Source organism: Rhinolophus sinicus, chromosome 16 (genome assembly GCF_057876585.1).
Source record: "Rhinolophus sinicus isolate RSI-liver-muscle chromosome 16, RSI-T2T, whole genome shotgun sequence".
Lineage (NCBI taxonomy): Eukaryota > Metazoa > Chordata > Mammalia > Chiroptera > Rhinolophidae > Rhinolophus > Rhinolophus sinicus.
Genome location: NC_142516.1, coordinates 107,438,254 through 107,455,266, shown reverse-complemented (window position 1 = coordinate 107,455,266; position 17,013 = coordinate 107,438,254). Strand labels below are relative to the sequence as shown.

Genomic DNA, 17,013 nt, shown 5'->3' with positions numbered 1-17,013 from the left:
CTGTGTAAGACCCATCAAACACCCACCAGGTATGTGACATTATACTAGATCTTGTGAGGGGTGGCAAAGACTGTACAGTAAGATCCCTTCTTCAATCCAGTTAAGTAAACCAGACAATTAAATACCCAAAGATAAGCCAGAGTTCACAGTGGTGTTACGTGTGCTGAATGATAGAGGAAAGGCACAGATGATTCCCGTCCCTGGAATTTAGAAGAGGAAGCCTTGTGGTGGTCAAGGAAAGCTTCACGGGGAACGTGGACTATGAGCTGGGCCTTTCTCTCAAGACCTGGAGGATTCAGACAGGCTGAGGGATAAGGGTTTCAACTTGCCAAAGAATGAAAATGGAAGTAGTGTTTTTCTTCTTCGTAAGGTTGGCAGATATTAAAAATAATAATGTTTATTTTCATTATTACTGGAACTTATATAGCATTTACGGTTTTCCAGACACTCTTCTAACCTCTGTATTTAATCTAACCAAAAAATGAAAAGAAAAAAGAAACTTTATGAGGAAGGGACTGTCAGTTCCCTTATGTTAAAGATGAGGAAACTGAACTTCAGAGAGGCTAAGCAACTGGCCTGCGTCACACAGGTATTAAGTGGAGCTGGGATATAGCCCAGGCCGTTGGTTCCACAGTACACATTCTTTACCCTTACGTATGCTGACTCTTAGAGCATATATAATAATGTGGATATTTTTACAAATGAGGCTTCTGTGCAAATATTTCCCTGGTCCGCCTCATTTTCATATTGTAGGCAATGGTTATTTGTAGGCCTTCACATTCCTGAAATCTCTCCAGCCCCACCACTGTGATCCCCTTTAAGCTGTGATCTCACTTCTGAAATCACTGCTGAAATCCCGCCCGCACACGCCCATGGAAGAGGCGTCTCTCCCTCTGGGCCTCTGTTCGGGAGCCTTCCTCAGTCGAGTTCTCGTTGATCTTCAATGTTTCTGCCTTTGCAGATTCTTGCCATCAAGTATGACATACCCAAAACGCACCTATTTAAGCCCCTCCCACTGTGCACTTGCCCATTCATCACACTATTGCCAGTGCTAGTTCACCAGCTGTGTCCTCTGAGAGACAGCCCTCTGAGGCGGACACAGGTCGCTTGCTTCCCAGTGGGGCACTCAGTGAGCCTGTGTCAAGAATATGAACCAGTGAGGGAGACATGAATGAATAAAAATGAATGAGGCGCAGACTGACTACAGCACTGGCTTTTGGCTGGATGCTGGCTTTTAAATAATACTCAGAATTATGGTGGTGATAGCTGAGATTTGAGAACTTTCTGTGTACCAGGTACACAACTCAGCGTGTGCATAAATTGTCTGATTTAACCCTGATAGCTACCCCTTTCGTTAGGAAGAACCTTAAGCTTGGTGAGGTGAAGTAACTTGCCCAAAGTCCACAGCAGGTGAGTGGCAGAGCTGGAATTGGAGCCCTGCAGACACAGAGCCACCCTCCCAGCCACCTGCTAAACTGTCTCCCAGATAGGAAGACCTTGTGTGACAAAGGCGTTGCCACTTGTGGGCTTCTACGTGCAGTTGGCTGCTTCTACACTAGTAATGCACCTTGGCTGCTTTTTTCTTATAAATTAATGACATGCGAGTTTCCGAGAAGTGAAAACGTTCAGAATGGAAATAAAGCTGTGGGCATCTGCACTTGCTGTCCGCCTTTCATTTGGAAGTGCTTTTGGTAGCGTGGCCTATAATTGTATGGACTGCTCCATGGATTTGAATACCAAAGAGGTGCATCTTTGCCAAAAGGCGAAAGCTAGTTGAAATGCCAAAGGACTGTGGGGCTAACCTCACATAACTCAGTTCTTTTCCAAAGATAGTGATTAATTTTTGGCTGTGGACACACTGTGCGCCTGAGTACTACCATCGTGATGTGGCGGTACCATTTTTTAAGCTAGAAGACCATCTGGCTTTCCTCAGATGGGCTGTGTGCTTGGAGCACATCAGTTAACATCTGTTTGGTACAGTTCCTATCTGTCAAATGGGAGGTTGTTCCTATTGTTCCTACTGCACCTTCCTGACAGGGTGCTCCGGGCTGCTGGGAGGAGATGGGCCCAGCGTCACCCCTTGCTCTCCCGGGGCCAAGGCCACTCCCTCGGCCCCTCCTGAGGAGCTCAACTCTCTGTAACATGAGGCGTGCTGGTGCCAGGGCCCCCAGTCAGCCTCGCCTCCTGCAGCGCCCTCCTGCGTCTGGGCCTCTGCTGGCATGGACAGGTGTGTGGCGCCTTCTAAAGGACACTGGAGTTTCTCACCTCTCCTGGCTCCTTTCAGCGATGGGCCTATTCCTTGGTCCCTCTGCTGGGGATATGTGTCCTTTCTCTCCATCCCAAGTCTCGGGTGATGGGAGCGTCTGCATGGGTGCTCAATCTGGCACATGATAATTTCTTCCCTAGCTGCTGCTTGCTGTCTCCTTCATGGACTTGCTTTGCTCTCCTCATTCCTTAAATATCGATGATTCTTGGGGTTTCCATGTTGGCGCTCTTGTCTGCTGTCTTGGTGTGTTATAGACTGTCGCTGGGACACCTCATCGCCACATATCTTCATTCTCAAACCTCCCTCAGATCTCAGCATTCAGCTGCCTTTTGGAATCTGGCTCTTGGGTGAGCATAAGGACTCAACGTCAACTGTCTGTCCTGCCCATCAGCTTTCCTCTGTGCTCCCCTCACGGATTCTTCCCCTTTCTCTGCCTTACGGTGTCCGTGAACGGCACCGTCCCATGTCAGCTTCTGAGGCAGAGGCCTGGGCATCCTCTGTGACTCCTTCCCCTCCCTCATCCGCACATCCTGTCTCTGTCCTCTTGCTTCTAGCTCCACAGCCGCTGGTGGCCTCACACACTGCCCCTCCCGCTGCTCCCACACTTGTTCAGGCCACAGCTCTCTTGTCTGAAGCACTGTGACAGTCTCCTCCTTGCCCTCCTGCCTCCAGCCTGGTCTCCTGCCACATATCTTCCCACAGATCTGATTGTATTCGTCTGTAGTTGAAAACCTCCCGGTGATTTGCTGTTGTCCTTATGCACGTTCCTTAATACACATGTGAGACTTGTCATGTGCCCCATGTGCCTCTCGGGCTCAGTCTCTTGTCCAGCTGCTCCTCCGTCATTCCAGCCGCCCCCACTGGCCGTTCCCAGGAAGAGGCTCTCCTGCCTCCAGGCCTCTATACACACCATCCCTGCCCCCAGACAACTGTCTTCCTTTCCCTTCGCCTGGCTCCTTGTCCGTCAGGTCTTGGTGGAGGTGTCATGTCCCCAGGAGGCTTTCCTGTCCCCCAGGCCTGGCTTGGTCACCTCGGAGCTCTCGGAGCACTGGGTGACTGCAGTCACGTGACAGGTGCTCAGACGCTGACTAGTTGAAGGAATGAAACGACTGTCAACTGTTAAAGAAATAAATTGTGCAGGTGTGTATGCTGGACATTAAAAGGCCTGCACAGCCTAGACCCCAGTCTCCCACATTGACATTTTTTGTTTCTTATAATTGGGAAAGCAAGTTAAGAATTTATCTAGTCCAGGGGCCATTCTAAGTGTTTTCTTTGTCTTTTTTTAACTTGTGAGAGATGAGGTAAAGACAGGTGAGGTAAACAGACTGCTGGCAGAAGCTCTTAAAGCTGAAGAAATGCTAGGGGAAAGAACTTGTCTTAAGCGTATTCCTACACCTCGGGATTTTGGGGGCATTCGTTTCCGAGGAAGAAATACTACAGGTAATTCACCAGAGGGAGCTACCTTGCCCCCCAAAAGGGCTCTTCACTTTAAATTAAGCTGTGTAGGGTCAGATCAAAGGGGAAATTCAAAGTTAGATTAAGCAGAGATTAGCATTACTAATAGAAAGGTGCCCAAGAGGACATATGTGCCAAGTATCACCATCTAAGCAAACAGTTTAAAGCTTCGTGGTTAGGTTATGGGGGAGGGGAGAGTCTGCCCATTAGCCCCCACAGCCCCCTTTTCTGAAGCGAGCAGGCGTTCCTTCTCCTGACACAGGCTTCTCTTGCCACGTTGAGACCTCTGTGGGATGGTCCTTTCCAGGTCATGCAGACAGGCCTTAGGAGGGCGCTGTTGGAGCCTGGGTGTCTCCATCACTGGAAGACTTTAAAAAGAAGCAGAGTATTGTCGCGTTGCAGAGATCCTCCCCTTCTCCTTGTTCACCTTCTCCTTGTTACACATCTGTTCCCAGGGCTCAGGGCTTCAGTCTGATGCCCACTGTCCCTTAAAAGGTCTCTCCTTTTCAGTACTCCCTTTATTTCATTATGGTCATGATTAAACTTACGTACATATACGAGTCTCCTTTTAGCTTCTAGGCTGTAAACCTCACAAGATGAAGGTGTGATTTTCCCTGTTGATAATCCCAGCCTAGCACAGCGCCTGTTGCACAGAGGGCAGTAGATAGTGAAAACATCCATTAGGTGGTAATGAAAGTCGCCAACATTCACGGGTCACTTCCTGGATGTCAGGCACTGTGCTAACCACTTGGGACACATGTCATCTCAGTTAATCCTGGGAACAAAACCGGCCTTATAGAAAGGAGGACATTGTGGCTTTGAAGCAGGATTCGATCCAGATTGCACTGCTGCTCTGTGACGAGGGCTCTGAGCACCCACGGTCAGGGCCATGTCTGCCTTGTTCACTGCTGTGTCCCTAGCCCCTGGTGAACACAGTGGCACACATGCACTTTGTCCGTCTCAGGCACGTCGTCTGCCCTGCAGCCTGCACGTCTGCACTGCGGGAGCAGTGTGCCCTCACACCCTTGCAGGAAGGGGGCGCCGTGGTGGGGGGAGCTGGACCTGCAGATTCAGACGGGCGTTGAGTCTGTCACTAGGCTGAGGACGTTCCTAATCGGTTTTTAAAAAGAAAGCACTGATGTAAACGTACGAAACATCCGTCTGCGCAAGCTGATTCCTAAGTTTCATGCCTTCATACATAACAACATTTAAAGAAATGGGCATGCGTGTTCAATTTTGTGCCTTTCTAAGAAATATTCAGGTTTTTGCCAAATAGGCAAATATCACTTACTGTGCTCCTAGGATTTTGGAAAGATTCGATCAGACATAACAAAAATCTAGCACAGTCCCTGCATTCAGTAAATGTCTGTTTTTTCTTTCTCACACCAATAAGGTGGCATCCTGTGCATTCCTCTCTGGTAGTTTAAATGTAGCCTTTGTAGAATGAAAGGAAAGTATAAAATGACCTCAGAGTTCTGCGTATTATTGTACATGCCTGCTTTTCTGACTTTGTCACCATTTGTTCATGAGCCAGTGTTCTCTATACAAGTAAGTGTACTTGGCCCATGGTTCACCAGATGGCCTCCTTCGCATTTTCTCACTCTGTTCCTACTCTTCCGTCTCCATCCTCCACTATCTAACTATCTCTATCTCTGTCTCTGTCTCTGTCTCTCTGTAGGACCATCCCCACCAGCATGTACAAGTCACACTTTCCTATCCTAATCCACTCCCTCTTCTGCTGCTGTTTCTCTCTTCCCTTTCACAGCAGAACTTCTTTTAAAAGTTGTCTTTAGCTGTTGTCTTTGTTTCCCCGATTCACATTCTCTCTTCGGCCCATTCCAGTTGAGCTTCTGCCGTCACCAGTTTTTGCAATTGCCTTTGCCAAAGATACCGAGTAATCTCCATGTACCCAAATCCAACCTTTGCGTCTTTTTAATCTTCATTTCTACCTCTCACCAGCATGTTTACCCTTTAAAATTCTTTCTTTCTTTTTTATTAAGATATAACTTATATTCACTGAAATACACAAATTAATTCTAAGTGGAGAGTGTGATGAATTTTACACGTTTGCATCTGTGTAACTATGTCTGCAGTACTTGGTAGGATGGGCTGGCTGCTCGCTCCCTTGGATCCTCCCTCTGCGTTTCCTCCGCGTCCCTGGCTGGCTGTTTGCATCTCCCTTGTGGGCCCTTCTGCTCCTGCTCAACCTCCAAATACTGGCATGTCCCAGGGCTTAGTTCTAGGGCTCTTTCTCTTTTCCGGTTACTCTTCTAGGTAAGCTCATAAAACAAATGAGCTTACAACAAATAAAACCATTTCATGGCTTTAAATGCGTCTCTATTTTGTCTGTTCCCAGGTATGTACGTCAAGCTCTGACCTCTTCTCCCAGCTCCAGTCATATTTTTAACTTCCTACCTAACATTTCTAGATGGAAGTCGAATGGGCCTCTCAGACTCGGCAGGTTAAAGCGAAGATCTTCATTTCACCTCCTCTGCCCTCTCCCTCCCTCAGCTGCTTCTTAGTTGTCTCCATCTCATGAATGATTTCTCATCTACCCAGTGGCTCGCACTGAAAATTTAGACCTCATCTTTGATATTTCCTTGTGCATTCAGTGCCGCTGCGGCCTTGAGAACATCTTGGATTTGTCTTCACTCCATCTCTAGCCACGTTGCTGATGCCTTTTGCTTGGGGTGCTGCAGTGGCCTAAATCTTCCCTCCACTCGTGTTATTACCCCCACAGCCCATTCTCATGCAGCAGCCAGAGAGATGGCTTGAACATGTGAACCAGATGGTGTCACTTTCCCACTGAAAACCTTCCTTTCAAAGCACACACTGCTCTGTGAGACCGACTGTGATCTGGATTCTGCGTGCTGCACTCGTTTCCCTCCAGTCATGCTTGCGGGCTTCCTGTTTCTCCAAGGCACCCTTCCTGCCTGCCTTAGAGCCTTTGCATTAGCTGCTTTTTCTCCCTTGAGTGGTCTTTCCCCATAATTTGGCCCCTCTTGTCATCCAGATCTCAGCTCAAATGTCATCATCCAAGTGAGAGGACTTCTCATTTTTCTCCTCCTCCCCAGCCCACGTAAAGAACCCCCCCCCAGTCACATTCTCATCGCAGCACTTATTTAATAACTGGAACTATCTTGTTTGTTGTCTGTTTCCTCCATAGAATTTGTCTTCATGAGGATAGAGACTTTGCTGTCCTGGTCATGCTATAGTCCCAGTGCCTAATACGGTGCCTGGCACTTACTAGCTGCACAATAAATATTGACCCAATCTCTAAATGACACATACAGTGAGTACTGCTGCTCAATGTAAAGCAAATATAGTGTAACCACTCCGACAGTGTGTCTAGAAGCCGGCCTGGGTGACAGAGCCAGAGGATGAGCTCCAGTGAGTGGCCATGTGTGTAATCTGAGTGGCATTTGTTGCAGAGAAGAGCAAGTACCCATGGAGCTGGTGCAGCGGGGTGATGTCATCAAGGTCGTTCCCGGGGGAAAGTTCCCAGTGGATGGGAAAGTCCTGGAAGGCAGTTCCATGGCCGACGAGTCCCTCATCACAGGTTAGGTGACTTGTTTCATGTTCCCTTCGGGTGGGGATCAGCTCAGTTGCTAGGTCCCATGAATGCTGAATGGGGCTTAGCATGTGACGGTCTGTCTCTCTTCACCTCTAGGAGAAGCCATGCCTGTCACCAAGAAACCTGGAAGCACAGTGATTGCCGGGTCTATAAACGCACATGGCTCTGTGCTCATTAATGCCACCCATGTGGGCAACGACACCACTTTGGCTCAGATCGTGAAACTGGTGGAAGAGGCTCAGATGTCAAAGGTAATGAAGAAATTTTAAAAATGCTATCACTTTAGGTTCCTTGTTTTAGAACTCATTCCAAGAGTTCCATAGAATCAGGCAGAGTTTACTGATTTGGGAGTGAATGAGGAAGCTGAGAGTCCTGGACCTCATCCATGCTTGTGGTGTTTGACTTCTTTGCAGATTGTAATTTCCCATGGTCTTTGTGTTTTATTTTTATAGGCACCCATTCAGCAACTGGCTGACCGGTTTAGTGGATATTTTGTCCCATTTATCATCATCATTTCAACTTTGACGTTGGTGGTATGGATTATAATCGGTTTTATCGATTTTGGTGTTGTTCAGAAATACTTTCCTGTAAGTTGAATGCTGTGGTTGTTGTGTTTCAAATAATCTATTACCGTTACTCCTTTCATGTCTTAGATTCATTGGGCTTTAATTACTCATTACATTTTATTTGATTACTTCACTCATTGGCAGCAACATCTTAGCCAGGGTAGTACAATCAGTTACTCTACTTCTGCAGGTTTTTTTATTAAAGATGACTTTTGCTTTCTAGTTAGATAATTTCACAAAAACCCATTGGCTCTCAGTGAAACTGCTTAAAGCATTTATATGATGCAGTATTGTCCATTTGGGGGGTTATGAGTCACATACCATAGAGGATAGTTCACTTCTGATTTTGATGGCATGATAATATTAACAAATTTTAAGAAAAATGAATTTTTGTCCTTTACGTCAATAAATACTGTCTTTAACCTTGCAACTTCCCAAGCAATGTTAATAGCTTTTTAGTAAATATTTATTAATCATTATATATGAGGCAAAGGAATATACATTTTTGAGTTTAAAAAGTGGATGAAGTACATTGTCTTAAGAAATGTAGGTTTATCAAACTTTTTTAAAGATGGAAAAAAAAACACAGAACTTTTGTGCTTCAGAAATAAAAACTATAAACATCAGCGATTCGCAACTGGGAGTAACTTTGCTGCCCCAGGGGCATTCGGCCATGTCTGGAGACATTTTTGGCTTTCGTGACTGAGGAGGGGATGCTATGGCATCCAGTGAGTAGAGACCAGGGATGTTGCTAAACATCTGCAATGCACAGGACAGACCCCACAACAACGAATTATCTGGCCCCAAATGTTAGTAGTGCTGAGGTTGAGAAACCTAAATGTACATAAAAAGCTAATGGCCCACTTAGAATAGTACAGGATAGCTATACAGTGAGTAGAATAATGTTTTCCTTTATTTTTTAAGATATCTCATACTTAGCCCAGTGGAGTGTGCATTTTACCTTAGAATCATAGACTAAGAAACCGCAAATATGGAATGGATAATTTTTTTCCTCTTAAAAAAATTTCAACCCATAACTAAAGGCATATGCTATATTCTTCGGGTATGTTTCATCCATTAAGATGTCATTTTTCTCCCTCAAATTTCCTATCTTAAAATGAAAAACGTCCAAGTTATACACTTTCTGACATCAAAGGAGATCTCAGTGCTTTTAAGAGTAACTTGTGACTGTATTCCTAGAATTTGCCAGTAGCTATTATGGCACCTGACTGCCTAAAATTTCTGATTTCGTGGGGAGCAGCTCATTAACATGTAGCTGTGGGAAAACTCAGTCCTAAACAAGTTGGAATCTGTGGCTTTCTGCTGTTTCCTGCCTTTCCATCTTACTTTGGCTTATTTTGTTTTTATCTGCAATATCAGGGAGGATGCTGGCAAATGAGGTACTGCATGTTCCTTTAAGATATTGTTATCACTGTGCTATATAAAAGTTATTGTAGGGACAGGGTTCATGTTAACTTCTAGAAGTCTACCCAGGCCCATCTGAATGCCTGTGTCATTTTGATAAGAATTACTGTCTTTTTTTTTTCTTGTTTGTTTGTTCTTTAAAAAATCACACACAAAACAACCACATCTTTACCTCTAAGAATTGCATTATGTCTTAAACAACATGCCCCACTACCTAAATCCAACTGTTTCTGTGAAAATTAAATGACCCCTTTAATAATATATCTTTTTTTTAGAATCCTGCCTTTCAAAAAAATCAAAGAATAACATGTAGACAGAAGCTAAAGAGATTATGGTCTATATTCCTGCTTAGAAAACATGCATTTACTGTAATTAAGTAAATATAGTATCTCCTGATTGTACTCCAGAGACAGTAGCCATTTTGAAAAATAAACCAAGATAACTCAAGATGTCAGAATGCAAATAATAATACCAATATGTGCCACCAGGTAACTTGAAAGGAAACCCAGAATTTGTTTGTTTTGGATTTATGAAGAAAACAATAGTGAAAAATAGAAGAAAGTAAAGATGGCTCCCAATCCCATTCCTAGAAGTAGCTGTTTTTCACACTTTGATGAACATCTTTCTACTATTGTTGATAAAAAGCCTATACACACACACACACACACACACACACACCCCGGGGGTGCCAAAAAATATATATACAAAATATATATACAAGTGGACACTTTGGTCACCGTTGCTCAAGCAGTAGTTCACCATAATCAGAAGTGTCTGGATGCTGATGGTAACCACTTTGAGCACTTCTTGTAATTGCAGAAGTCAAACGTGACTTGTATTCATCTTTTGTTATCGGTGTTTATTGGGTATTACAATTTTAATACAGTTTTCCTTTCTTAAAATGTGTATACATTGTTTTGGCACCCTCTGTGTATATATATATTAATATTATATAGATAGGTATTATATATAATATATATGTTTAGATGTATATCATTTAATCCTTACAACATCCTGTGAGGTGGGTATTATTACCTGCATTTTGTATGTGAGGAAGCTGAGACACGGAGAGGTTCCATTCGTGTCAGAGCCAGGATATGGATGTACCTGGTCTGTGCTCTTTCCCCGATCAGGGATTTTTATAGGACTCTCTGCTCTCCTAATGTCTTTCCCTGAGGAAAGCTTGTAGGATCAGGTGAGAAACCTGGGACGTGGAGCCCTAGAGTGAGCCATGTGATATCCCCAAGGCAGGGGGGAACATGCCGTGTTTCCTAAACCCCACTCCTCACGCTGTCTCCGGCCCCACTGCCTGCACTGGAATGTTCTGTGTGAAGAGGATTCTGTGTGATTCCTCATCTCACGCTCCACCTGCCTCTCTGTCCTCTTTTCAGACCCCCAGCAAGCATATCTCGCAGGCAGAGGTGATCATCCGCTTCGCGTTCCAGACGTCCATCACCGTGCTGTGCATCGCCTGCCCCTGCTCCCTGGGCCTGGCCACGCCCACGGCGGTCATGGTGGGCACCGGTGTGGCCGCCCAGAACGGCATCCTCATCAAGGGAGGCAAGCCCCTGGAGATGGCCCACAAGGTCGGCCCACGCTGCTGTGCTCCTGCCGCCCTTGGGGTCTTGGCTGGGAGGATTCTGGAGCTGTTTACTACACAATCTTTTTTTCTTTTTTTAATTTGGAGAGGTCAAGTGAAAATAGTATCTGTTTAAATTTCATATTAAGAGAAAAACCTGAGAGAGGCCTGGGGTGGTAGCACTGTTAATGAACTAAAACAGGAAGTCAGGGTTGATAGAATGACAGCAGCAGCCAACAGTTAATAGAATTAGATGCTTTATAAATATTAGTTGATTGAATCTCATCAACAATGCTGAGATGGTGCTTATTCCCATGTTACAGATGAGGGAACTGCGGCAGGAGGAGGCGCGCTAACTTGCCCAAAGGCCTGCAGCCCGATCGTGGCTGCTGCTGACTGGCTGAGCCCAGACCCGTGGGGACTGGTGCAAAGCTGCCATTGACCAAGTGGGACAAACTGGCTCCAGTGGTTACTTGTTATTATGTCCTTCCTTGAACTTGGAGTGCAAGAGCTTTATTCTCAGTAGGCTTTTGCCCTTACGCAGGCTAGAGAAAACCATGGTTGGCTCAGCAGATAGCAGTGGACACAGCTGGGCCAGCTCCCAGGGCCCTGGCTCCTGATCTGACCAGTGTTGCTGTCCAAGAGATGGTGGCCTGCCATCTCCCATGACATTGGAGTGAGAAATTCTGTCTTAGCCTGGTTAAGGTTGAGCCACAATGTGGATTGTTTTGACTGGGTGGAGAGTGAAACAATGTTTTTGCAGGGGGAATGGTTGAACCTTGGGATTGATTGCAGGCCATTATGTCACGGAATTTGCGGGAGTGTTGTTATCGGCTTGAGGGAGGTTGAATGAAGTTCTGCCTCAAGATTGTGTGGATTTTGAAAGTCCCTTCCATCTGTATATGTGGTCACCAAGATGTGGTTCTTTTGGCAGATAAATACTGTGATGTTTGACAAAACTGGCACCGTTACCCACGGGGTCCCCAAGGTCATGCGCGTCCTCCTACTCGTGGACACGGCCACTCTGCCCCTCAGGAAGGTTCTGGCTGTGGTGGGGACCGCGGAGGCCAGCAGCGAGCACCCGCTGGGCGTGGCTGTCACCAAATACTGCAAAGAGGTATGTAGACCTGGCATTGCTGGTCTCCTCACTCCTGCCGCCTCTGCTCTCCCCAGCTGGGCCAGAAGCCCCAAGCTCCTTCCTTCGAGGAGGCCTTGGCTTGTATGGGCTGGAAAACTTCCCAGCAGCCCCCCTGGAGCAGGTAGAGATATGGCTCACAGTAGCCAGTCCCTTGTCACATTTCCAGATTGTCACAAAATCAGCTCAGTCATTTATTGAGCCTTTACTGAGCATCTATACTTGGGACAACTAGTAAGATGTGAACTCTGCCCTCTGGGAGCTGATGGTCGGGTGGGGAAGACAGATGGTGTATAAATTCAGTACTTGATGAGCCCTTAGTGCAAAGGGATACAAAAATGAATGGGGTCTTGGGGTGAGAGAGGGAGAAATCCACTCAATCAGCGACATCTGAAGTGGAGAGAAACCAGCAGAAGTGAGCCGAAAGCCCAGTGGGTTCTTGGCACAGTTAAGGAGGAAGCATTCATCTTTTGCTCTCTCCAGATGAAAGGTCTTATTTAATTTTCTCTGTTTTCAATCTGAGTTTAGAGGCAGCAGGATGTGCCAGAGTGTTCCCCTGAAAAAATGTAGATGGTCTGAGCAAATAACAATTTTCAGTAAATATAGAAGGTGACATGGATGCCTTGAAAAAGCTGACAACTCGTCTTGGACGGGAACCTTCCAGAAATATCATTTTGTGGTTTTGTCTTTCATGTAGGATCAGACAGACTGCCATCTCACCTCTCACCTTTCTGACGTTTCAGGGAGAACTCTGCTCACCCTCAGTCATCCTTCCTTTGCTGTTGTGTTAACCAAATAAAAACAGTCCCTCACTTCTTCCTCCTGCCACATCACCCCTCCTCTTTCCAGGGTCTGTAAATGGGCAGTTCTGTCTTGATAGCCTCAAAATAGCTTTGCTACCACTTTCCTTTTGCGTCATTTTAATGAAATTATTAGCAAAATGAAAATAATATCTTCACTCTCTTTGGCACCTTCGCCCCCGCCCCCCCTTCCTCCGTCCTTACTTTGAGTTGTTTGGTGTGAATTGCCTTTCTCCTGCAACCAGCCCAGTATTACGAGGCATCCACCTAAGTACAGAGTTTAGGCCAAAATTAAATCAAACATTTAATTTTGTTCAATTTACTAATTATAATGTCTGTGTCAGAGAAGAGAAAAAGAATTGCTGAATTAATAGTCCATCTCTTCACCTTTCCCTGCAATTCTACTTCCCATCCCTCCTTTTCCTCTTAATTCCTGGTTGGTGCTGCTCTCTCTCCTGCCCTCACTCTGTCTCTGGTCTCTGTCCTGCCTCTCTCTCAATTCACCCCACCCCCCATCCCCCATTTTCTCGTTCTTCTCCCCACTCCCTTCCTTCACAGGAACTTGGAACAGAAGCCTTGGGATACTGCACTGACTTCCAGGCAGTGCCAGGCTGTGGAATCGGCTGTAAAGTCAGCAACGTGGAAGGCATCCTGGCCCCCAGCAAGCACCTGAGCGAACAGGCCGCTCCCCTGAACGGGGTTGGCAGTGTTCCCGTGGAAACAGGTATCCCTGGCCTTTGTCTCTGCCACTCGGTCTGCCAGGGGTTGGGTCCAGCTGGGATAAGTGGCGGTGTGCCAAACCACAGAGAGCACTGCCGCTCGCACTGGTTCCGGTGTGGGCTGGAGGGCTGTGCGCCTCCCTCGCCAGGAAAAGCCTGCAGTTTCCCTGGTGTTCTTTGCTACGTCTGAATCTTGATGCCGATCGTAGACAAAAGTAGTATATTACTTCAATCCATAGAGTATTGCTTATCTGCTCCATAATTTTGAGTCTTTTCTTTCCTATCCCAAGTTAGCCTTGCTTCTCATAAGCTACAAAGTAGACAGATGGGATTCCTATTTTGTTCTCCCTAAACAGGAAACCTCCCATGTAGTAGAACTCTGACGGGATATTTCATATTTACGGAGCTGGCAGCAGTCAGGGAAAGCAGATGGAAATGCTCTGCTCAAGCTGAGAAGGGACACTGCTTGGAGTGACAGCTGCATTTGACTAACAGCCTTATTCTAAGGATAGCTTGGCAGCCACCAGCATAAGGGTGTGGAAACCACGCCCCCGCCCACACACACAACTGCGTCTAGGGTTTTCTCTTTGGTATGTTGGTAGTTGAATCTTGACACAGATTTTATGGTTAGAAACCATCTACCACCTGGCAGTTTAAAGCCCCAGAATGACCTTTCCTTAGAGCGTCCAGGGACCAGTCTGTATAATGACACCTGTTAGTGGCGTATGTAGTTAGAAGGTGACAGGTGAAAGACTCACCTTGCAAGTTCACCTTGGGTCATCCATGCCGAGCAGTAATGAATCTAATCAGCACTTGCATTTGGTGCTGAAGAGAGAAGCACGTGCTTCTCATCCCCACAGGAAAAGAAGCGGCAGGTCCCGCTCAAGGCCAGTGGAGGGCACCACATCGTGTTGGATGTGGGTGACATTCTCGTGCCTGGAGCATGTGCCTTGTAACACCCGTTTTCATCCAGACCCACATGTTCTACACATTAATTATACTTTTTACCCTGGTCCTTTTTAAGGGTGATGTTCCGAGTGGTGCTTACTAAGTTATAGTTTCTCGGAACAGTTAAATGCTTATTTTGCTGTTACAAGGATTTCATAGTTTTTAGTAATTTCTCACAGTGAAATTGGACTATTTGGGAATAACCACAACTCTTCTGAACAGATGTGGGCCCCCAGACCTTCTCTGTGCTGATTGGAAACCGAGAATGGATGAGGCGCAACGGCTTAGCCATTTCCCGCGACATCAGTGACGCTATGACAGACCACGAGATGAAGGGCCAGACCGCCATCTTGGTGGCTATTGACGGTATGGCTCTGCTCACGCCTTCTGTCTGCTCTCTCAGAAATGACGTTGCTTGGAAACATCCGGCCATAATTAATTTCCTCCCTATTAATAAATAAAAAATACATCTTCCTCCCTATTAATTTCAGTTCTATTCTGTGAGCTTGCCTTGCCATCTTTTTCACTTCATTCTCAGTCCCGAGGCCCTTTTTCGCTCGCTCTCTCCATCTTTACCCCGAGCCAGCTCTGGCATTGGTCTCCTTGCTCTTGGAATTCCGGTGTCTTCACCATCATTGTTTGCACCTGTCCGAGCTGGTGGTTCGGCGTCATCCTTCTCGTTCATTCCTGCAGACAAAACAGTTCACTTTCCAAGGGGTTTAACTGCGGCTTTAAATAGTGAGATCCCTGCAACTTTTCTCAGCTTTTCAAGATTGCATGTGTCTTAGTACTCCGTTGTATGTTGGACTTTACGTCTCAGATAGATTAGAATCTTACTTTGTTAGTGTTAGTTTCTGCTAATATAAATAAAACTATATGCAAATAAATAACAATTTATGTTGCTGTATTTTGAATGCTCCAGGCAAATATGTCCTCTTTCCCATTCTCTCTTTTTTTTTTTTTACTGCTCCCACCACCAGGCCTTGTCCTAAGTCCTTGTAAAGCCACAGTCCCCTCAGCTCTTCAGACCAGAATTGGCTGAACTAAAGGAGTCGTGCCCCCTTACTGTGCTCCGATCACACCTCAGGCCTTGAAAGCCATCCTGCTTCAGTATCTAAAAGATTCACTGAAAAAAAGAAAAATTCTATGCAAGTGTGTTTTGTAGGAAGAAGAAAGAAAAGGAAGGATTGATTTTTCTAGCTGTTTGGACATTCATCATTTTCTAAGTAGCATTTGTTGTATTTGTTATATTTCTCATATTTTAATAGATAACATGTATTGCGTTATGAGCCAGGCATTGTGCAAAGTGATAACTGTGCCTTGTAGAGAAGTTGGAAAATTCTAGAGCTATAAAGAAGAAAATGGAGTCACTTGACATTTTGATAGTCCTTCCAGATTTCTCTTTGCATCTGTCAATGTTATTACATTTTAGAAAACAAGTCAAAGCCATAGTTTGTTATACAGTTGGGTGTTTTGTTTTCTGCATGTAATGACGTCCCCATTCATGAAGTCGGATGTGCTCCTCAGGCCGTCCTGTGGCCCGCTGCCGTGCACTTACTGTGGTGTCTCCCTCAGGGGTCCTCTGCGGGATGTTCGCTGTCGCAGACGCCGTGAAGCAGGAGGCCGCCCTGGCTGTGCACACGCTGGAGAGCATGGGTGTGGACGTGGTTCTGCTCACGGGTGACAACCGCAAGACAGCCAGAGCCATTGCTGCCCAGGTAGGGGCCGGATCCAGGATCCGGGGCCATCGTCTCCCTTTAAAATTAAACTGATTTTAAGCTTGCAGAAGCAGAAAAAAAAGTAAGTACCTGTGCATCCAGTGCTCAGCTTTTCTTCTGCGCTTTCCCCCTCATTGGGGACTTTCCGTCCTTGTGCTTTGATCTGCTCCGAGCCATGCAGCATCCCACAGGGGACCACCATGCTGCCACAGCAAAGATCACATCTCTGGGACCTGGAGCTGTGTTCATGCTTGACCGGCTACAACCCTGCAAAAGCAATGCATCCATCATTTTCTGTTTCCCAGGCTTTGCAATGAAAAAAAAAAAAAGATGTGTTGAGTATCCCCCTTCCTGGTTCAGACTTGTTCATCCATTCAGCAAGCACTTATTAAGCACCACGCATGTGATGGGCAGGCTGCAGAGAGGGCTGAAGAGGGCACCTGCCCTGAGGAGCTCACGGTCCTATGGGGAGGGAGGCCCAGGGACCGTGTATAATAAGTTGAGGGCTTGGTGCTGCAACAGAAGAGAGCACTGGACACATGGGAGCCACCAACTTACCCTCCAGCCTGGCAGGGGCCGGGGATGCCTTTCCAGGAGAGAGGATGTTTGAGTCACAAGTGGTCCAAGGAAGAAGAGGGGGAGGGATGAGGGACGGCAAGCTGACCTTGCCAGTGCAGAACAGGCAGCTCTGAGTTGGGGAGCACAGGGAGCTGAATGGTACAGTCCATGGGAGCCCCGAGGCAGGGAGCTGCAGACGGGCAGAGAGCTGATCTAAGGGGACCTTGGGAGGCAGACTGAGAAGTTTAGATGTTGTCCTAAGGGACCTGG

The 17,013-nt window shown here is 46.3% G+C and overlaps 1 protein-coding gene across 4 annotated transcripts in view; it reads left to right on the top strand.

Moving 5' to 3' along the window:
- Window positions 1-17,013, top strand: part of ATP7B (ATPase copper transporting beta) — a 90,790-nt gene that overhangs the window by 62,958 nt on the left and 10,819 nt on the right. For 3 of the 4 annotated variants that reach the window (XM_019752164.3, XM_019752162.3, XM_074329902.2), the window contains 8 exons: window positions 7,153-7,280; window positions 7,392-7,546; window positions 7,748-7,882; window positions 10,678-10,872; window positions 11,800-11,982; window positions 13,359-13,524; window positions 14,690-14,833; window positions 16,043-16,185. In XM_019752164.3, the coding sequence (XP_019607723.3) occupies window positions 7,153-7,280; window positions 7,392-7,546; window positions 7,748-7,882; window positions 10,678-10,872; window positions 11,800-11,982; window positions 13,359-13,524; window positions 14,690-14,833; window positions 16,043-16,185 (1,249 nt within the window). The remainder of the gene's footprint in view (window positions 1-7,152; window positions 7,281-7,391; window positions 7,547-7,747; window positions 7,883-10,677; window positions 10,873-11,799; window positions 11,983-13,358; window positions 13,525-14,689; window positions 14,834-16,042; window positions 16,186-17,013) is intronic. The other variant, XM_074329903.2, reaches the window with a different exon arrangement.